This window comes from Chrysochloris asiatica, unplaced genomic scaffold (genome assembly GCF_000296735.1).
Source record: "Chrysochloris asiatica unplaced genomic scaffold, ChrAsi1.0 scaffold00003, whole genome shotgun sequence".
Classification (NCBI taxonomy): Eukaryota; Metazoa; Chordata; class Mammalia; order Afrosoricida; family Chrysochloridae; genus Chrysochloris; species Chrysochloris asiatica.
In genome coordinates, this window is record NW_006408521.1 from 6,686,415 (window position 1) to 6,709,233 (window position 22,819).

General features: G+C 36.1%; 1 protein-coding gene and 1 pseudogene across 3 annotated transcripts in view; both read left to right on the plus strand.

Annotated features, from left to right (window-relative positions):
• PCDH15 (protocadherin-related 15) overlaps positions 1 to 22,819 on the plus strand; it is a 1,066,306-nt gene that overhangs the window by 873,690 nt on the left and 169,797 nt on the right. For all 3 annotated transcript variants that reach the window (XM_006831105.1, XM_006831106.1, XM_006831104.1), the window contains one exon: positions 2,294 to 2,434. In XM_006831105.1, the coding sequence (XP_006831168.1) occupies positions 2,294 to 2,434 (141 nt within the window). The remainder of the gene's footprint in view (positions 1 to 2,293; positions 2,435 to 22,819) is intronic.
• LOC102826409 lies at positions 13,106 to 13,702 on the plus strand (annotated as a pseudogene).

Sequence of the window (22,819 nt, forward strand, 5' to 3'; positions counted from 1 at the left end):
TTGCCTGAAACAACAAAGGAAGGGTAGATAAAAATAGGAGGAGACTGTGAAATGTGTGGCTAACTGCCTCCAGGAACAAGTGCCTCCTGTGCCGTGAGACCAGAGGAACTGGATGGTGCCCAGATGCAATTACTCAACACATTTTCAAAAGAATAATCATCAAAAGGGGGAAAAGCTGAATATAATCTAAGTTTCTAATAGATTCTACACTTCCTAGAGTCATGAAGGTTGGATAAACCACTGAAAATATTGTCCTAAGACAATCATTAGACCACAAACCAAAACTAAGCCCTGAAGTGTTTTTAAAACCAAGCAAATGTTTAGCTTAACTAGTAAAAAAAAAGAAAATATATATCTCTTGAGTAGTATGTTTTTTGTTCATAACTATCTATATGGGAGCAAAGTTCCAGTAGCATCGTGAAAGATTAGATAGGAACTTGAGAAAGAAGTGAATATCAGTGAGGGAGGAACGATTCAGAAAATGTGGGTGAGATGGCTATGCTATTGGGAGAATAAAATCAGTGTTGCTCAGTGGTATGTGTTGAAACTGAAGAATGGGTTTATGCTTTGCTGTGTATTTTTTTACCTATCAAAACAAGAACAGATATTTAAAAAATAAAACCAAGCAAGAATGTTTGTTGCTGGAGATTAAGTGATTAGGAAAAAACATTCATACTGAGAATGGCCAGAAATGTTGTGCAAAAGATGTCTGGAAGTTTTAGAGCAGTAACAAAAGACAGTCATCGAGTCAGATCCACAAAGCAAAAGCATAGAGAAGTGAATCATTGTAGCAAACATTGAAGCTCAGTGGCCAACTATGAGAAGTAGTCCTAATCAGTAGTCCAGTTTTGTGTTAAGATTCCAAAAAAGTAAAGCACAGAGTAAGTCCCTGGTTGCATCCTCCAGTCATACCTAGCTGTAAATGTACATTCAGGAAAATAAAATAGACCTTAAAATTATGCTATTTGACAAGTTTAAACAAATAAAATACATAAATTCAAGCAGGAAACTAGAGGTTATCTTTTTAATGGAGATAAATATTATAGAGGTAAAAAATACAAAAACTGAAATTAAGAACTCATAAGAGTTGTAGAAAAAATTGAGTACAGTTACTGTTGATGGAGGAACAGTATCATGAACATATTTACTGTCAATACACTGTCCATGTAAAAATTGCTGAAATGACCTTATTTTAAACCTCTGTGTTTGCCAAAATTAAAAAAAAAAAAAAATAGATACGACAATGACAAAAAAGTGTTCATTGGATAAATAATCACCATGTGTATCTCAGCTGGCCAGGAAAGTATTAAGTCAAAGATACCTGAAGGAATTACCCAGAATTACCCATGGACAGCCAAATTTGTTGAAAAAAAGAGGAAAGAAGAAAAGAACATAAGGAAAACAAGGCTATATATAGTCAAAAGTTAAAGCTGGTATTTTGGGTTTCATAAGGAGAGAAGAGAAAATGGGGACAGAAACAATATTTAAAGAGATGCTTCAAAATTTTATAAAACGGAAAGAAATTATATTGTTTTGAAAATGTCCACAAAGGCATTCATTTCCTCAACCCTCCCACCCCCTTCAAGAGAAGAAGCCGACTTCCTCTCTATATATGTGTGAATCCGATTAAATGACGTCTAATAAACAGGAAAAAGCAAAACGGGCAGTGTCTGACTTCAGAAAGTGAGTTATAAGCTTCCTATTTGAAGGTAAGATTACTCTCTCTGGGAGAAGACATTGACATGTTATGAAGATATTTAAGTAATCCAGTGAAGAGGCCCATTTAATGAGTTCCAGCTAAATGTTGCCCTTCAGCCAAAAGCCAACAAGGAATTTAGCACTATTATCACAACCATGTGAGAGAGCCATCTTGAGAGTCATCAAATAAGTAGATCCTCCTGTGATATTAAGCCTTTAGATGATGCAGCCCAGTTGATACCATCTGTAAATGTCAGGAAAACCTGAGTCAGAACCATCCAACTAAGTCATCTTACCTCAGACATTATATGAGCTTTAAAAAAAACAACAAACGCAAAACTTGTACACAACAACAGAACTGCTAGAATTTTAAGAACGGCAAGCATTTACAGAAACACTGAAATTGATCATTTCAAGAGCTAGAATATCGTTTGGAAAAACTAGCCATCCTCTTGTCACTATATGCATTGTTCTTTTTACTAATAGATGTTTTTAGTATTGTTTTCTTATTTAAATCCCAGCAGTTTTGTAAAATAACTCCTTCTAGTTTACAGTGTAAACTAAATGACCAATGGAATTGTCTTTTAAATTCTAGGTTCATTTGAAATCAATAACATCACAGGTGTTATTTATGTAAATGCTCCTCTGGACTATGAGACAATGAAAAACTATGTACTTCGAGTCCAAGCTGATTCCCTGGAAGTGGTTTTAGCCAACCTCCGAGTTCCTTCAAAAAGTAAGCTATGTTACAAAAGCTTTGTTATTTGTGGTTGGTTTTAGTAAAAATACGTATGTGTATATAAAGCTATCATTAAGCATATAGGAAGCTCATTGACACTCAGAGAAGATTTTAATTCAACTTAATAGCTGATACATAATAATGTAAGGAGTAATTTCATAAGCAGAAATGTCAAGGCAATAACAAACCATTTTCAATCTTTGTATACATTAATATTATGCTGCCATGATTCTTTGTATCTGTGAAATAATATACAATCCTCTGGAAAGTATGCAATGGTAAGTCAAAAATACTGCTACAAAATCAGAAACTTTCATTACACAAAATTATCAAGATATGAAGCTATTGTGTCTCAACATATCTTCTCTCTAACCCTATACACTTCTAAAGGTGGTGTTTCTACCTCTTCAGCCCTTCTTAGAATAATTCTAGGTGCTTTAATTCATATCACAGCAAAATGGCAGATTTAGTATTCTTGAGGGACACATAGCATGTTCCTTTAAGAGTTTTGAGAACAATAAGCAATCTGAAGGGGCAAGATTAGAGCTGTAGGTTGGAGGGAGTACGTTTTCCCAGCAATAGTCTCAAAATGCAGCTTCTGATCCTCTTGAAGAATGAGCTCTTGGTACCCTTGAAGAATGAGCTCTTGGTACCCTTGAAGAATGAGCAGGTGAATTGTCATCGTGGACAAAAATTCTGTGGTGCATTTTCCTGACCTTTTTCTCATCAATGCAGTTTCAAATTTTCAAAAATTTCTTCATAATAACCACAGTGATTGTCCTGTGTCTTGAAGAAAATATATCAAAATTACCTCTTTGAAATTTCAAAAGAGAACCATCATAACCTTCTGAGCTAAACTCACTACCTTGAATTTAACTGGCATAACAGTTATTCTCAGAATCCACTATTTTGCTTAAACTAGACTGTTAACTGCAAGGTGAATGGTTCAAACCCACCAACCACTCCTTGGGAAACCTACTTGAGTTTCTTTGAATCAGAACCAACTTGACAGAATTTAAAAACAACAAGATTAAGACAAATGTGTTGCTGACAGAACTTGTCTGCAGCCATCCACTGCTGAAATATTTGTAAGCATGTTTGGTTTGGAATAAGCCCATGCTTATATGAACTGGAACTCAAGACGCAATAATTTTTTTTTTATCATGCTTTCTGAATCCCTCCAGGTAGATGTGATCAGGAAATGGGTTTCCCTTTTCACTCTTCTTCCTGAGAAATTTCAAGAAACCACTTTTGGTTGTTTTGACATTACTTAGGATTTAATTTTTGGCTTATTTCCTCTTTTGTCTGCTTGTCCTGCTCCACAATCCCCATTCAGGCCTTTTTTCTAGTTGGAAACAGTTGAGGGCCGGCTGTGGCCACTTGGTTTAAATTGGAAACTGTCTCTTTAAATTTCAAGGAGATCTGTGTGCATGCCTTGTGGAACCCTCAAGGGAAAAGGCAATACTTTTTACTTTCTCTTGTATTTCCAGTGAATTCGTTACTGCTAAGTGCATCTGGATTGTGTGGCTTCTTGTACTGATGTTTTGTCTTAAAGATAGAAGAAAAATATTTTTAAATTAGTGATTTTAAATTTTTTAATGTTATCATATTTATTTCGCACATTTCTATGATATTAGAATTATCCCCATTTTGCAAAGACAAATATATAACACAATGTGTTTTTATTTTCCAATGACATAATCCATAAATGAAAAACTTCAAGATTTAAGTTCATGTCTGTTTGAATCCAAAAATCTTTGACTTTCCAGAGACGTGTAATTTACCACACTGAAACAAGCAAGAGCCAAGTAGTGAAAGGGGGTAGCACAGAATATGAGCAATGGCAGCAACAGTGGGGTTAATACTACTTCCATTCAGGTTTTTAGTATTTTTTTGCACTTAAGAAATCCATCTTTTTCTAGTCCTACAGCCACTTTTAAAGTATAGAAGTCGTAAGAAAATTAGCGTAGTGGTTACGAGTCGGGCTGCGAACCTTAAGGTCAGCGGTTCGAAACTACCAGCCGCTCCTCGGGAGAAAGATGAGGCTTTCTACTCCCATAAAGATTTACAACCTCGGAAACCCTGTACAGGGTCCCTATGGGTCGGAAACGACTCGACGGCACTTAACAACAACAACAACAACAAGACTAGAGGGCTAGATAGAGTATGAAGTGGGAAACAAGATCTAAGACCATTCACCTTTTACACTTGGAGTGTTCCTGGAAATCCTATTACAGTGTTCTATCTATCAGATCCTTTAGAAAGGACAAGAACTTAGAAGGGAGGGGGAGAGCCAGAACAAGCTTATGGATACTAGGAGACAAGAGCCCAGGTATGATGCTGGAAGATAAGATCTGGACTGCTAACCACAAAGCCAGCAGTTCAAACCCAGCAGTCACTCCTTGTAAACCCTTTGCAGGGTCACCATGAGTTGGAACTGACTCTATAGCACTTAGTAACAAGAAGAACCCAGGTAGTGTGAAGATAGGAACATATGGGAGTAGAAGGGAGAGAATGCAATGTAAAAGTATTTTATCAGTACAGCAATTGATATTCATACAGATGAATCACTTCTTTTCATGTGTTGTAAATCTCCTTTAGTGATCTAATGTAGGTACCAACTAAATCATCTGAAAAACCAGATTGTACACAGTGTATCTTTCGAATTAAAGAAATTAGATTGTATTCAATGATTATATATCACATACATAATTAAATTTTGTAAGACGAGCAGAGCAAATCTTTTAGATTTTTAAATCTTTAAATTGCAGGCAATTATATTTTTTATAAAATTACAGAGGATGCTTCAAATTATAAGTTGAATTGATTAAACCATGAGTTTAAAGAGTAGAGTAACTTTAAATTATATCATGTAAATTGTATTATTGAAATAACAAATAAACAGTAAAGAGTAATTGAAAACTGTGTTTGTCATCATTATTTGAAAGTAATGAGCAGCTTGCTCGAGAAAGAAAATTTCACTGTTTAGGCCATACAACTTGCTATTTGGACTCTCTACTGTGAATATTTTTAAATGCTTTACCAGAAATAAATGTATTTAGTTCAAAATTACCAGCCATTCCTTGGAAACTCTGTTCAGGGTCACCATGAGTCGAACTGACTCGATGGTACTTAAGAACAACAATATAAGTCAAATTACTGTAAGGTAAGGCTAATAAAAGTTTAGCTATTGCACATATATATACTTGTATGTGTCTCAGTGTGCTTGGCTTGTAGAGGTGAGGCAAATTAGCATATTCATCAAATATCTCAGAAACACAATAATCCTAAAAGGTAACTGTGAGTTTGTTTAATGCCTAATACGTTAAACACTTTTGTTAACATTTCTTGATTGATCTTTGCTTCTTGAGTTTGAAAAACAAAATGCATATACATTTCAGATGTAGTTCCATTTATTGATGACTGTTCATGAGTACTGGTGTGGATAGACGCTGGACTATTAACTGAAATGGTGGCAGTTCAAACCCACCAGCTGTTTCTCAGAAACCCTATACAAGGTCGTTACAAGTCGGAACTCACTTGACAGCACTAAACATCAACAACCATGACCTATAATAATTCCTAGTTCATTAGTTATACAAATCATAAGATGTTATGTAAATTGAGGTTAATTAGTTAATTTTCCAAAGGTTCTGTCCTGCTTCAGAATGAGCTGCCTTATGGTCTTTGTTGTTGTTGTTAAGTGCCATCCAGTTCGTTTCTACTCATAGCAACTCTGTATAGGGTTTCTGAGGAGCAGCTGATGGATTTGAAACACCTACCTTGTAGGTTAAACCTCTATCATGTGTTCTAGAAATAAACAGAAATTTAATTCACACAGGTGTAGAGTAAAACTACTAAATGGGATATTCAAAGCTGTGACCTTTTGAAAGCAGACAGCCAAGTGTGTCTTCTGAGGCATGTGAGGCTGTGTTTAGACGGCCACTGTGCAATCACTGGCACCATCCAGAGACTCCTATGTTTTATAGTGAAGATTAACCATAGCCATATAAATCAGAACTATGTTATTTTCCCTTTTGTCCTCAGTGAACTCTAGACTCAGAAATTCATGTTTACAAATTCAGGGCCTACAGAGATTTGTTTTTCTTGGAATCTGTGCTACATCATTCATTACCTTAACAGTAACTATAATGATAGTGTCATTGTATCGATAATGTACCAAGTGCTTTAATAGGATTCAGGAGACAAATATAAAGAAGCAAGATTCATTCCCTCAGGAACTCTTTACTTCAATGTAAGATCAAGATAAACTAATCAAGATAAACTAATAGTGATAATGTAATGTCTATCTGTCTACGTATCATACTTACTGTTACCAAGTAGCATGTGTGGTAGTATTACACAATCGAGTGCAGTCTAGAAGAATTTCAAAAGAGTTCATCTTTAAACATAATAATGTATACAAAAGATTTCAAAAAGAATACTTACTACTCTAATAAGTAAGCATATATTGGAGTCCTGGTGTGGCACTGGATAATAAGCACTGGACCACAAAGTTGATTACAACCTCAAGGTTGGTGGTTCAAAACAACCAGCCATTACTTGGAAACCCTATACACGGTAGCTATAATTAGGAACTGACTCGTAGTGGTTACAAATCGGGCTGCGAACCTTAAGGTCAGTGGTTCGAAACTACCAGCTGCTCCGCGGGAGAAAGATGAGGCTTTCTACTCCCATAAAGATTTACACCCTCAGAAACCCTATACAGGGTCGCTATGGGTCGGAACCGACTCGATGGCACATAACAACAACAACAACATACGTCACTTAACAACAAAAAACAAATCATGTATCAGGGATAATGAATAATAAGTATTTAATTTAAAATGTTGGTAAAAGTGTTAAGATACATGACCTAAAATATCAAAGAGATGTGTGAGAAGAAGAAAAAGATTATCAACTTTGTTTAAAAATAGGGAAAATAAGTTTACTAGTCCAAACACCCCTTACTTTGAGAGAATTTTGAGGGATTCCTCACTTACCAAGAAGCTGGTGTTAATTTCTCATTCCTGCTTCATTGCAAACTCTCTAGCATTTCAGATTCTGTGGTTTTTATTTGTCTTCTGCTCCTTATTTTGGCAGGTATCTATATGTTCTTTCTTTGCTCCCATAATGATACTACTTTTCACAAAAGAGAGACCAATGTGAATGCATCACTATTTTTAATGTGTTATTTCAAAATGATGACTTCTTATTGAACATGTTTATATTATCTGCTCCCCAGACCAACTCAGTCTCTTCTGGGTTTCAGGACAGAGTTCTGTTGGTCCCAAAGTGGTTTTAAGGATTCTTTGTCCAGGAGAATTGCACAGAAGCTTATATGGATATTTTTGCCTCAAAGCCATCCCTATTCTTTTATTTTTATGTAGAACAACAGCAACAATATGCAGTTTTATAGCTCAGTTTGATTTATAGAGTCCCATAATTGAAGTGGCAATATTTCCCTTAAAGTAAAATTATAATTATCTTTAAATGTGAAAGAAAAAAACCATAGCTTTCTACAAATACATCATTCTGTTTTGAGTCAATAACTAGCCTTTCAATCAGGAATAAATGGCAGGACAATTAAGATAAACCTTAAACTAGCAATAAAGCAACTCAAATGCTATGGATTTCATTTTATGGTTTTGCCTTAGGGTACAAGCTTGTAATGCATTTCATTTTCTTGGCTTTTCTGGTTCCAAACAGAAGGTCTGTGACAAATAATGCTAATGACTCCTTACTAATGATTGACTGACTTACAAAAACATTATTCATATAACTTTGATAACAATACTGCAGCATGTTCTGTGTGATTTCCTCAGTCCTAGAAACCCCAGGTATATTCATGACCTTATATTTCAGTTATAAATATATAGCCACTTTTTATAAATTCTATTGATAAGTTATTGCTTTAAAACTTGAAGATCACATTATGTAAAATAATACCATACTGCCCGTTATGTTAATTTCTTTTCAAGTATTTTAGGCATCTTATATGAATACACAGTTGAAATAAATACATTTTTCATGAGGCATAAATTTATTCCTGTAGGCTCATTAAATAAAAAAAAATTAAAATCACTTATCCATGAGAATATTTGTATTGTGTAAAATAGTTCTGTTGACAAATGTGACTTAAAAGTAGTTATTGAATTTCATTAATATATTTCTGACATCAATTATTTTAAGCAATTGCTATTACTCTGTTACCCACAGTATTTTTGATTGAAATTATTAAAATAATTTGTGAATAATCTTTCGTCATCAGTGAATGTTGTTGTTGGCTATTGTCCAGTAAATTCAGATTCATACTGACGCTCTGCACAATGGAATGAAACACTGTCCAGTTCTGTACCATCTTCACAATACTTATGTTTTTAACTGACCCTTCAGGTCTCAAAGTGTGATGTCCTTCTAGAGGGACTGGTTCCTCTTAACAACATATCCAAAGTACAAGAGATGAACGTTGCCATCCTTGCTTCTAAGGGGAATTCTGACTCTACTTCTTGTAACACAGTTCCTATTTTTGATTCTGGCAGTTCATGGTACTTTCAATATTCTTCTCCAACACCACGAATCAAATGTATTGAAACTTATATGGTCTTCCTTATTCATTATCCAACTTACACATGCATATGTAACTATGAGTTGGAACTGACTCTATGACACTTAACAGCAACAACAAATGAGGTGATTTAAAATACCATGGCTTGGGTCAGGCATATTTAAGTCCTCAAACTGACATTTTTGCTCATGAAAACCTTAAAGAGGTCTTTTACAGTAGGCATTGATTGTGGATCCAAGCAAAATGAAGTATTTGACCACTTCAATTTTTTTTCTCTGTTTATGAGGTTGTATATTGTCCAGTTTTGAGGATTTTCATCTTCTGCACATTGTGGTGCAATCCACACTGAAGGCTGTAGTGTCTGATCTTCATCAATGAGTATTGTAAGTCCTCTTTACTTCCAGCAAGCAAGGTTGTGTCATCTGCATTTGGCAGGTTGATAATGAGTTTTTCTCCATTACTGATGTCACATTTTTCTTCATGTAATCTAGCTTTTGGGGATATTTGCTCGGCATACAGGTTGAACAAGTATGGTAAAAGATACAATGCTGATGCATACCTTTCCTGATTTGAATCTATTCAGTATCTCCTGTTCTGCTCTTGTTTCCAGGTCTATGTACAGGTTTATCTAAGCACAATTAAGTTTCCTGAAATATCCATTCTTCATAGTGTTATCCATCATTTGTTATGATCCACACATCTGAAAAAGTTAATAAAACACAAGCAAACATCTTTCTGGAATTATCTTCTTTTAGCCAAGATTTATCTGATGTCAGCATTGTTATCACTAATTCCATGTCTTCTTCTGAATCTGACTTGAATTTTGGTAGCTCCTTTTTGATGTACTGTTGGAACCATTTTAAAAATTATCTTCAACTAAATTTTTCTTTCATGTGATATTAATGATATTATTCAATGATCTCCATATTCTCTTTTTTGTTTTTTATTTTATTTTTTTAAAAAAAAATATGAATGCTTCACAAATTTGCCTGTCATCCTTGCATTCCAGTTCTAGTATACGTGCTGCCAAAGGGAGCATTCCACATTCTCTTGTAATAAAAAGTTTTAATCTTTCTTAGAAATTGCCATATGTATATAGATAGATAGATAGATAGATAGATAGATAGATAGATAGATCTCATGTAACTGGTTGGCAGGTAGCTGTCTTCCACATTTCTTTGCATAGACAAATGTGCACTTCTAGAGCTGCCTCAGTTTGTTGAAACATTTAATGTGTAGTCCATCAATTCCTAGAACCTTGTTTTTCACCATTCCTACAGTGCAGCTTGAACTTCTTACTTTAACACTGTTGATTGTTGATATGTGCTACCTCATGAAGTAGCTGAACACTGACCACATCTTTTTGGTCACAGTGCCTCATGTATTTCTTCCATGTTCTTTTGATGCTTCATTAAACATTTTGCCTATGGTTTTCTTCAAATTTGGAACCCAAGACTCAAATTTTTTAATTCTTTCAGTTTTAAAATTACTTACATGATTTTTCTTTTGGTTTTCTGACTCCTAGGCTTTGTACATTTCATTGTAATACTTTATTTTGCTTTGTTTTCTTGAGCTGTCCTTTGAAATTTTCTGTTCAACTTTTATACTCCCATCATTATAGATTATTGTGTATATTCCTTCATAAATGATTGTCATTCTTAAGTGTTGTTGAGTAGTCAGGTTTTTTCTCCCAGTTTCTATGACAGAAACATAGCTATTGTGTGGGTGATATCGAGGAAGGTAAAATTTGGGATGAGTCTTAAAGGAGTGATACGTGTTATGATATGGAGGTTGTTGTTAGTTATAATGGCTGAATTTAGGCAAAGTTAATGTAATTGTAACCCAACAAAATAATAGCACCATAACATTATAATTGACTAAAAATAACTAAATAAATGGTCACATAATAAGATGATGTGTTCTTAGATAAAAGTAGCAAATGCATGTAAAATACAAGGGACTGACACTGTGCTCTTTGGGTCCTGCAATCTGATATCATGTATCTGATTACATTACATTGACTGGCAAAGGCTTTGTAGGCCTTCTTGTAATTATCATTTCTCTCTGACTCATGCTAGTGCTCTTAGTTCCAATTATGTAGAATCAAGATAATTTACATAAGGTACATGAAGACCTAGTGGGTATTTCATATTTAGTTATGAAAGATTGTTGCAGACTGTGAAGGCCTGGTCAGAGGTTCGAGGCCCTATAGACCCGAGTGTAACAGATCTAGCCACCTGGCAGTTTAATAACAAATTATTTTTCATCTTAGTGTCCAGTTATGTTTTATTAATTGCAGACATGAAGCCCTTGATATACACAGATAAATGTAATATTTTCCTAAAAGTCAAGACTGTAAAATTCCAAACAGGCAAAGTTCTTCCCTCAGAGAATTCATTCAAGGTAAATTGGGTGGCTCCATGGTCTATTCCAAGGACAATAGGAATGCCCTCCCTAAAGTGTTTCCAGGTGCTACCTATTCACCCAGGCGCCTCTTTTCCTGAAGAAACTGGGCTGGGCAGCCAACACAATGGGAATCCTCCCAATCCTCCCTTTCCTCCCTCCATTTGAGGCTAGGTGCTAAAAGGTATGTTAATTAAGCTTGAGAAACCAAGCTGCGTAGGTCATGAGATTCGAACCTGCGAAATATGATGTAAAGTTGCCTGAATGTCTGGAAAAGTAAAATTGACAGCTGTACCTTGTCTTAGTTCCTCCTAACTTTGTGTATGGTTCCTCCCCTAAATAAAAGGAGGCACAGAACGAATCCAGGTGCTTTTTGCTGGCATAGCAGGCAGTGCGGGCATTGCGGGCATTACGACAGGCAAGGCGTGCGTTACAGCACGCAGGGGGCACAGTCCAGCCTTGCAACCATACTGCCTGTTTAGTTAAGATGTTCACTATGCAGGATATTACGGCCTTCATGGCTGAGATGTTTGCAACACAGGATTTGCCTAATGCCAGTCCAGCATTCACCCTGGTTTCGGGGTGCCTCTTTGTCTCTCTCTTTGTCTCTTTCTGTGTATTCTTGCTATATCTCTATCGCTGTCAGGTATCTCCACCTCGTGAACTGAACCCCTATGTCGAGGCAAGTCCCCGGCAAAAGATGAATATTGATTTTCAAAAAATGTATTATAAATTGCATTGATGGACACACTATGTGATGTGTAAGAACTAAATTAAGATGAGCAGTTGTTATATATATGTGTGTGTTTGTACAAATATATATGCACATATATGAGTGCATAAAAAATAAATGACATATTGCATTAGACAAACCTGCTACACAACACTTTTTTTTAAAGTGTTGTGTAGCAAAGATGTCACCTTGAGGACTAAGGTGTGCCTGATCCAAGCCATGGTATTTTCAGTGACCTCATATGCATGTGAAAGCTAGACAGTGAATAAGGAAGACCATAAAAGAATTGATGCCTTTGTGTTATGGTGTTGGAGGAGAATATTGAAAGTGCCATGGGCTGCCAAAAGAACCAATTGATCCATTTTGGAAGAAGTACAGCCAGAGTGCTCCTTGGAGACCAGCATACCCAAACTTCATCTCTCATACTTCGGACATATTGTCAAGAGGGATCAGTCGCTGGAGAAGGATATCATGTTTGGTAAGGTGGAGGGTCAGAGAAAAAGAGGAAGACTCCCAACGAGATGGACTGGCCAAGTGGCAGCATCAATGGACTAAAGTGTGGCAACAGTAGTGAGCCTGGCCCAGGAATGGGCAGTGTTTCGTTCTGCTGTGCATTAGGTTGTTATGGGTCGGTACCAACTCGATGACACCTAACAACAACAACAACAATATATAAACTTTAAAAAAATAATGATTTCAGCTTGTAATAACTATGTTCCTGTTATTTTTGAGACCACATGATTCTTTTTCCTGTCAGTTGCCCTTGAAACATTATCTTCATGCCACAGGAATTATGAAGAAGTATTTACGTATAACAAGTATGTTTTGAGCGCTTGATAGACATGAACATTTTTCTAAGTATTAAATGGTGTCAATTATCTATAAAATAAGATTGTATTCTGGCTGGGCTCACCATGAGGAATTAAGGTGGGGGGTTACCTTGGAGGGTGGCACCTCAGGGATGATGGTGGAGGGTGATAATCATAGCACCAACCTGCTGGCTGCAGAGGCAGCAAGTCTTCAAGAATAACTACAGGGATGGGGATAGGTGATGTCGACAAAGTGCTCTGATGGGAAAGAGCCTGTTTTCCACCTGATAACCTGGTCGTGGTTTCTTTGGTATTTCTGACCATGTCCTTCCTAGATCCATCTGATCTGTCTGGTATTTCTTGTGTTTTTATGTTGTGCTTTGTTTATTATTTTGTTCCTATCCTAGCGCCGAAAATTTTTGGCTCCAATAAACAGCAGAGCAACAGCAAAGATTTCATGAAATTTTCAGCAATCTACTGAAAATTTGCAGTACTACTGTGGGCTGGTAGAAATGCCTCTTTACACTAAAGGAAGAAGAGCCTAAAATGTTTTTCATGACCATGATTATTTTTCTTGCTGTGTTTGCCTAGGTGGGACAGCAAGTCCACAACCTTTTTCTCATCTGTCTGATTTTAACTTCCACACTGTTGCTTCCTGGACTAAAGCAATGTGGAATCATTTCAAACTACATTGGAATGACCAAGAGTAGATAAACAATCTTTTCAAACAAAAATAAAAGAAGAATGAATAATGCATCTGCTTTCTTCTGTCTGGTTAATGGAGTATACATTGTCCCTGGTAACAGATGCTGTTACACTATCTATACTAAAATTTTACACAAGTAGCTCTTTATTCTCCCTCATTCTGTCCTAAGTTACTAGAAATTCAAGACTTGCCAAGTAAGACTTTGTGTGTATACAGTGTTGTACTGTCGCATGTTGCTGAGTACATTTTCATCAGTTGAACTTTTATGGACAACTCATTCATGAATAGTAACATGCTGATTTTTCTCACCCATAGTTCACTGCATTTTTATTTTTAGCCATTTTCATTTCAAATAATATAGTAGTGAACTTTATCCTTTACTGCATTTAGTTACCAGTGACTCTTTAAAATTGTTCAACTTAATCTTTTCTTGCAATAGATACCAGGTGTGGTCTGTGGCGATAGGAAACTAGCTCTGCTGTCCACTTCCACAGGCCGCTTACCGAGAACTGACTGGAACAATTATAGAGACCAATATTACCATTGCTGATGAAGAGACCAATCCAGATTCATTTATCATTCTGTGTCTTTATTGTGGAAGAGGAATGCCCTATGGGATAAAAGGAAGTGAATTCCATGACCCTAGGATGTGTTGGCTTCTTCCTTGAGCAAACTTTACCAATTTTTAGGCAACATTGATCTCTTTTCCTAAATGGTGATTCTTGACTTATAAAGAGTCTGGTTGCCTTCCACTGAGGCTTTAACTGAGGAATTCCTTAGAACCTTTTCAATAGTAGACATCCAAAAGATGAAGGGCTTTTAAAACATAGTTTTAATTGCAGCTTTTCAGGTAACTTAAACTAACATGCATAAATGGTTAAAACTCATGTCTATGACCTTCACTACAAGATGAGTCAATGAAGGACAAAAGTCTTAGGTTAGTTACATTCATTTATATATATATATAAAATATCCTCCTAATTCCTTGAAGGCCAAGATGGCCAAACTTCATCTCTCATACTTGGGACATATTGTCAGAAAGGACCAGTTGCTGGAGAAGGATATCATGCTTGGTAAGGTGGAGGGTCAGAGAAAAAGAGAAAGACCCCCCAATTAGATGGATTGGCCAAGTGGCAGCATCAATGGGCTCAAGCATGGCAACAGTAGTGAGGTTGGCTAAGGATCGGGCAGTGTTTCATTCTGCTGTGCGTAAGGTTGCTATGAGTCGGCACCAACTTGATGGCACCTAACAGCAACAAATTTCTTAAAACCAGAAGAGGTCTTTGAAAGTAAGCCTCAAGTTTTGCATCTTGTGGTCGTATGACTCTTTCAGTCAGTCACCATCAGATCTTGATCATATGATACCTTTTGAAATGTTTGAGCATCAACCAATTCTATTTGGTACAGTGATTCTGTGTGTCCCTTCTATTTTTTGATGTTTTCTTCATCAATCATTATTTGGCTCAGAGAATTCTTCATTATTTCAACCCAAGGCTTGAGTTTTTTGTTCAGATCAAGAAATGCTGACTGTGCTTTTCCATTTGGGAGTTTGAAAGCTCCATGTCTTCGCACATTTCATTGTAATACTTCATTTTGTCTTCTTGTGTTGCCCTTTGAAAGTTTCTGTTCAAATCTTTTACTTCATAATTTCTTCTAGAAGCTTTAGATTCTCTACATTCAAGAACAAGTTTCACATTCAAGACATATTTTGGTCTTCTCTTTCTTTCCTGTGTTTTTTTGTTTTTTGTTTTTTTGTTTTTTTAACAAGCTTTTACTTTCTTCATGTGTGATGCTCTTGGTGTTATCTTGGTGTTATCCCACAACTCCTCTGGTCTTTCGTCATTAGTGTCTAATGCATCAAATCTGTTCTTTAGATAGTCTTTAAATTCAGATGGGATATATTCAGTGATTTATTGACTCTCATTGACCTGTTTTAAATTTCTTCAGCTTCAGCCTTAACTTGCATATGAGGAATTGATGGTCTGCTCCATATTGGCTCCTAGTCTTGCTTTGATTGATGATATTCATCTTCTCCATTGTTTCTTCCTACAGATGCAGTCAATATGACTCATGTGTATTCCATCTGGCGAGATCCTTGTGTACAGTTGTTGCTTATGTTGGTATATGTTTTTGCAATTAATAAGTCATTGGTCTTACAAAATTCTATTATACTATCTCCAGCATCGTTTCCATCACTAATGCCATATTTTCCTATTAATGATCCTTCATCTTTGTTTACAACTTTTGCTTTCCAAATCATCTGTAATTATCAGTGCATCTTGAATCAATGTTTGATCAATTTCAGACTGAAGAAACTGGTAGAATTCTTCAATTTCATCATTATTGATTTTAGTGGTTGATGCATGAATTTGAATACTAGTGGTATTAACTGATGATATTCTTTGTTGGTGTATGGACATTTTCCTATTTGAGACAGCATTGTACTTTAAGATAGCTCCTGAAATGGTCTCTTTGACTATAAATACAATGTCATTTCTTTTTAATTTGTCGCTTCTGGTATATTAAATGCTATGATTATTCAATTCAAAATGGTCTTTTCATCTCAATTCACTAAATGAACTGAATAGCAATCTTTATGAAGACTTCCAATTTTCATAGATTTATGCTTTGTACACTCTGATTATTAATGAGTGATTGCAACTGCTTCTTTCCATTTTGAGTTGTGCCCCATTAGCAAATTAAGGTCCCCAAAGCTTTGCTCCATTCATGCCATTTAGGGTCAACTTTACTTTTAGGAGGCAGTTCTCCTCTGTCACATTTGAGCACCTTCTAACCAGAGGGACTCATCTTCTGACACTACTTCAGAAAATGTTCTTCTGCTATTCATAAAGTTTTCAGTGAAAAACCTTTCTGAAGGTCATTTCTCCTCCTTTCTAGTCCATGTTATTCTAGATGCTCTACTTAAATGTGGCTACCATGAGTGAGGCCCCAGTGGTAGAGCTTCCAGGTTCACAGAAACACAACAGCAGTAAGATAACCTACAGACTTGTATATGGACGAAAACAGGCAAATTACAGAGCATAAATAACTTCTTTATTCATCTACACAATAGACATAAGTTAACATTTAATTTCTATGTAAAAATACCAATTTTATTAAATTTTCTATTTTTCTGAAACAATCATTTTAATTTAATGTACATATATGAATTAAAATTTAGATGTTGACATTTTATGTTTCTGAAATGTTGGTTTTAGTGAAATCCAGTTGACACTGACTGCAGTTAGCAGTCTAGGGCTTATCCTGACGGTCACACTATTCCTAACTTTGCCTTTAAAAGTCTTTAAGTGGAATTTGTAGGTGAATCAGAACAGGTGCGTACAATTAGTTAGCCTTGCTGTAGAGCAGGGGTGAGGAACTTCCGGCCCATGGGCCATATAAGGCTCTTGAATCGAAGTAGTCAAGCCTTGCCAAGGCAACTGTAGTTGCAGGCGCTTTGTTGTTGCTAAATGCCTTTGAGTCAGTTCTGACTCATAGTAAGTCTGTATAGGGTTTCCAAGGAGTGCCTGGTGAAATTACACCGCTGAGCAGTGGTTCAAACCAACATTGCAGTCCAGCGCAATAACCGGCAGCGCCACTCCAGGACTTTTCACATTAGGGGTGAGTTAACTAAATGTTTAACTAAATGTGGTGGCGATTGTGGTCGTGTCTCTATGGAGTCGGTTCCAACTCGTAGCAACCCTATATAGGGTATCTGAGGCTTTAAGTCTATAGGAAGCAGAAAGCCTCATCTTTCTCCTGCAGAATAGCTGGCAGTTTTGAACTGCTGCCGTTGAGATTAGCAGCCCAACTCTAACCACTTTCTACCAGAGCTCCTTTTGACCAAATGCAGCCTAATTGTTAAGTTGATAACTTTGTAGGCCAAAAACGATTTTATAAAAAATCTTAGCAGAAAAAACGTAACCCACTCTTCTTCAGTACAAGAAAAGGCTCAAAAAGATTTTTTAGTGTTTTAAAAACTGCACATGCAGCAAATGAAGGTGATTGTGATGAAGAATTTATTTTAAGTAGGGTTGCTTCATTCTTTTCAAAGTAAGGGAAGAATTGCCTAACATTAAAAGGCAACTAAGAATTATCCAGAGGCCTGGTTTGGCGCCGTGAGTTAATGCACCAGACTGCAAATCCGTTTGAACTGCGAGGTCAGCAGTTCAAGCTCACTAGCTACTCTGGAAACCCTATACAGGGTCGCTGTGGGTCTGAATCGACTCGACGGCACTTAACAAAAACAACAAGGACTCATCCATATAGACATTAGTAATCTTGGGACTGTTTTCAGTCAGTTTTGCTTAAAGTGAATTCATTTTATTCCCCCCAAGGAACTTTTATAAGTTCAATTAATCAATCTTGTTTCTTTTTTTATCCTTTCTTGTAAGTTGTACCTAATTAGTTCTCCATGTAATTTCTTAAAAATAATTCAATATAAAGCAAGTCAATTTTTTAAATGCTGTCACTTTTAATTTTGAAGGTTTTTTGTTGTTTATTTATAGCATATGTTCACAATCAAGATTTCAGGTTAGAAATTGTTGATTATTCTTTAAAACTCAGGGAAAACACAGATAACCTATAATGTTAATACAAAAAAAAGTTTGAGTCCTAGTTTAGTATTAGGCTGTCCTGGGTTCTTTTACCCAGTTTTAGAGTGTATTAACCTCTCTAAGCTTTAGAATTGTTATATTTATATTAGAGTAAATACACTGACATTTCATGGTGTGCTTAAGAATTTTAATAATAATCATGGTGGTGTGCCATGGAGTTGGTTGCAACTCATAGCAACCGTGTATGGGTAAGTCCAAGGCTATAAGTCTTTACGGGAGCAGAAAGCCTCATCTTTCTCCCATAGAATATCTGATAGTTTCGAACTGCTGGCTTTGAGGATTGCAGAGACTTATAAGCACTACACATTAGCTGAAATGTTTGAGACACGCTTAGAAATACATAAATGGCATAATGAAAAGTGCTTTATCAGCACCTCCTGTAAATTACTGTATATAAAGTTTCTATTAAGTCCTACTGTGGCACTGTAGGATAACGCACTGGACTGAATGATAGGCTGGAACCAATATGGCTGGTCAAACCTTCCAGTTGCTGCTAGGAAACCTTACAGTGGGTGCTGACTCAGTGACACGAACAATAACAACAATTATTTCTATATGTTCTCCTTTTAGTTCTCTGTTTGACTAATGGTTGTTGGTTGGAACGTTAAAAAAGTATTCATTATATGCAACTAAAAAACCAAAGGTTCTGTCACTGACTTAATGCTATCTCATAGCAACTATATATAAGGTTTTCAATGTTGTGAATTTTTATGGGAGAAAAAAGCCTCATCTTTCTGCAGTGGACTGGCTACTGTGTTAGAACTGGCAGTTTTGAGGTAGCAGTGCAGTGCTTATCTAGGACTTCTTCATGGCATACAAGAAAGCTTCAAAAAGTTTGAGGAAAATGCAATTGAACTATGGTGGATTTTTTTTCCCCCTCATATGTTGTACTTTTTAATTTGACTGCATTATTTTAATTCTGTCCTCAAAATGGTCAAAATAATGCAATTATCCATGTTAAAGGGGGAATATGCTAAACTATAATATCTGATTAAACTTTTGCACTGTGGTTGCTCTTGTTGAGAAGTGCTGTCGAGTCAGTTCTGACCCATAGTGACCCTCTATGTAGCGGCTTGTTCAAACCGACTTTTCAGCCCAGGGCATTAACCCATCATACCAGGACTTCAATTTTGCAGTACAAATTGGAAATTTTGCATTTCATAAAAATTTTGGGTGTTTTGTAAGTACAAACCTTCTATGATACAGTGATTATCCTTAACTATAATTGGAACAGTTATTAGATTTAAAGTAACAGAAACCACCTATTTTGACTTGCTTATACTAAAAGTAACTTACTATATGCACACCAGTCAAGTTTGAGCAACCTTAGTCAGATACTCGAGGAGAAATTCGTCTTATGGAAGGGCCATCAAAGCAGCTTGGGTCAATCACGTTAAGTAAGTGGTAATCAGCTCAATAATAAGGTACATGAGAGTGTAAGGAACTTGAATGGCCTAGTTGGAGGCACATGGCCTTGACCATAAAGTAAGTGGAGATCCTGTTACTGAGAGTCGCGCTACACATACTTGGTATAGTGAGGTATGGTAATGTAAGGGAGGGGGAAAAAAATGGAGTTCTGTGGCCAAAATAAAAAAGGAAGAGATGTTGTTCTTTAAATCCGTGAAGCCGTACTTCAGATTCCAAGAACCATATTGAGATTCAAGTGTGGTTGACTGTCGAGTGCTTAGGTTGTACAAACAGTTTACTTGCTCAACTGCTAACCAAGAAGTAGGAGGATTTAGTCTACCAAGAAATACATTGGAAGAAAGACTTGATGATTTATTTCCTCCCAAAATGGAGCTTTGGAAACCCCTTGGAGCATGGTTCTACTCTGACACAAGTTGGAATTGATTTGGTAGCAACTGATAGTGGTTCTTACTGGTGGTTAATGCACCTGCCTGGGTAATCAGTGTGGGCACAAATGGAGCCCATTGACAAATATTTGAGGTAGAGTGTTAAAATTTCATTTGTAGTCATAATGAGTGACTGATATTTGAAAATTTAGACGGCTGATTACCTGAGATTTTGAAAGTTTCACACACCTCTCTTTCAAAAAATATTTTTCTCTCACAAGTTGGAGAGAAGATCAAAAGATAATCCTTGGATTTGATTATATACTGTAGTCACTCTAAACACTCTGAAGTCTAAACAAGCTTTGATTAAGTATTTTCTAAGAGTTTAATAATAGCTTTTCCATTATGCTAAATTATTATAGTTAAATTGGTATACTTTATCTTACTTCTGGAGGCCTGGTGTGGTGCTGTTGGATAAGCACTTGACCATAAGATCAGTTTGATCCACGAAGTCAGTGGTTCAAACTCAGCAATCGCTCATCAAAAACCCTATACTGGATTACTATCAGTAGGAACCATCTGATGGCACTTAACAACAAGAATAACAACAACATTTTACTTTTTAAATGGCTGCACAATCTAATCAACAAATATGTTTCATATGCAATGACTAATGGAGTAGGCAAAGATGAAAGATGATTAGATTGAATTTTTTGATGTTACGTCTATTTATGTTGTTGTTGTTAAATACCGTGGAGTCAGTTCCGACTCATAGCGACCCTGCACAGGGTTTCCAAGGCTGTAAATCATTACAGGAGCAGAACGCCTTATCTTTCTCCTGCGGAATAGCTGGTAGTTTCTAACTGCTGACCTATTCGTAACCACTACGCTTTGGTTAAGTCTTTATATGTAAAGAAGCCCAAGGAGACAACATGCAGATCTTTGTGTGCAACAAGACCTGGAGCATGCTTGTAAAACAGATGTTTTTCCTAAAATAAAACAAGATTATTGCTTATTTGTTTGCCTATTTGTAAGAAGGTATTTCCTCAGACATGTGTGATCGACTTGTCTTGACTTAATGAGGATGGAATGCAGGATGTTTGCATCTAGCTATATAGAGAAAAATGCCATAGAAACATAAATACTTCAGATTATTAGGCATAACTCTTCAACTTCTATCCAAATGTATAATACTCTGTTATATAGTTTGGCCTTTGACTTAAACATATTCTTTTTCAACAATCCTTTGCTGAATTTCTACTATTTGCTTGTGTGTGTTCTGGACACGGGGAAAATTATCTTTGCCCTTGAATTCAGGGGTGGAAATTTCTGGCATGTAGACTGTTTGGTGGTGGTTTTTGTATGTTACTGAGTTGGTTGTGACTTATAGAGACCCTGTGTAGGGATTATGAGGCTATAAATCTTTATGGGACTGACCTAGTGATTAACAGTCAAGTTCACAATCCACCGTACTACCAGGAGTATTTGTAGGTTGTATGTTGTTGTTGTTAAGTGCCGTCGAGTCGGCTCTGACCCATAGCGATCCTGTACAGGGTTTCTGAGGGTGTAAATCTTTACTGGAGTAGAAAGCCTCATCTTTCTCCTGCAGAGCGGCTGGTAGTTTTGAACCGCTGACCTTAAGGTTCGGAGGTCAATTCGTAACCACTATGCTACCAGAGCTCCTTGTATAAGGCTCATGAAATCACTTGCTCTAACCTTGCTAAGGCAAAAGCAGTTACAATCATCACATTAAGAGTGAGTTGAATAAATGTTTGACCAAATATAACAGGCTATTTTCATTTTATAATTTTTTCTGTCCTGCAAATGACATTATAAATTGCTATAATGAATACTTAAATATTGCAAATCATTATTTTGTTAAGTAGGTGTTGGGTGTGTTTTTGGCCGTGCATAGATATATGGTTAACAATGGCAGTTGGTTTATTAATACAATCTCAGTTGATTCTTTTGCATTATTTAAAGTAAAACTCCTTTTTTATAATCTTAATAAAAGTTTTTGTTGTTTTTCTGATTGTGTATATATGCATATGTAGGTATGTGTCAGATCATTCAAGGTTGACCATATGACACTTGTCTCTATGATCAATGAACATTCAAATGGTTAGTAATTGCAAGTTCAAGATAGAATATTTTATTAGTTTAGGGGTGCATTAAACCAAATTTACCGATCCTATTTTATCTAAATGTAGTCCATAGTTTGTTATGAATCACTTAATTGAAAACCTTTGCATAATCAATAAAGCACAGGTAAATATTTTTCTGGTATAATCTGATTTTGGCCAAGTGCCATCTGATGTCAGTATTTATATCCCTAATTCCATGTTCTCTTAATCTGGCTTGGATCTGGAAATTCCCATCAATGCACTATCAGAGCCATTTTTGAATTATTGTTACCAAAATTCCATTTGCATATGATATTAATAATATTCTCTAGTGATTTACCCATTCTGTTGAATCACCTCTCTTTTATATGGATCTGTTTTAATCAGCTGGCTAGGTAGCTGTCTTCAAAATTTCTTAACATAGATAAGTGAATGCCTCCACGGTTGCATCAATCTGTTGAAATATTGCAATTTGTACTCCATCAATTCCTATTGTTTTTTTCTTTGCCTTCTATGCACCTTGGACTTCATCCTTCAGTATTACTGGCTTTTGATGATACTCTTGAAATGATTGAACATCAATCATTACTTTTTCTACATTGACTGTTTTCCTTCCATCATTTTATTTGAA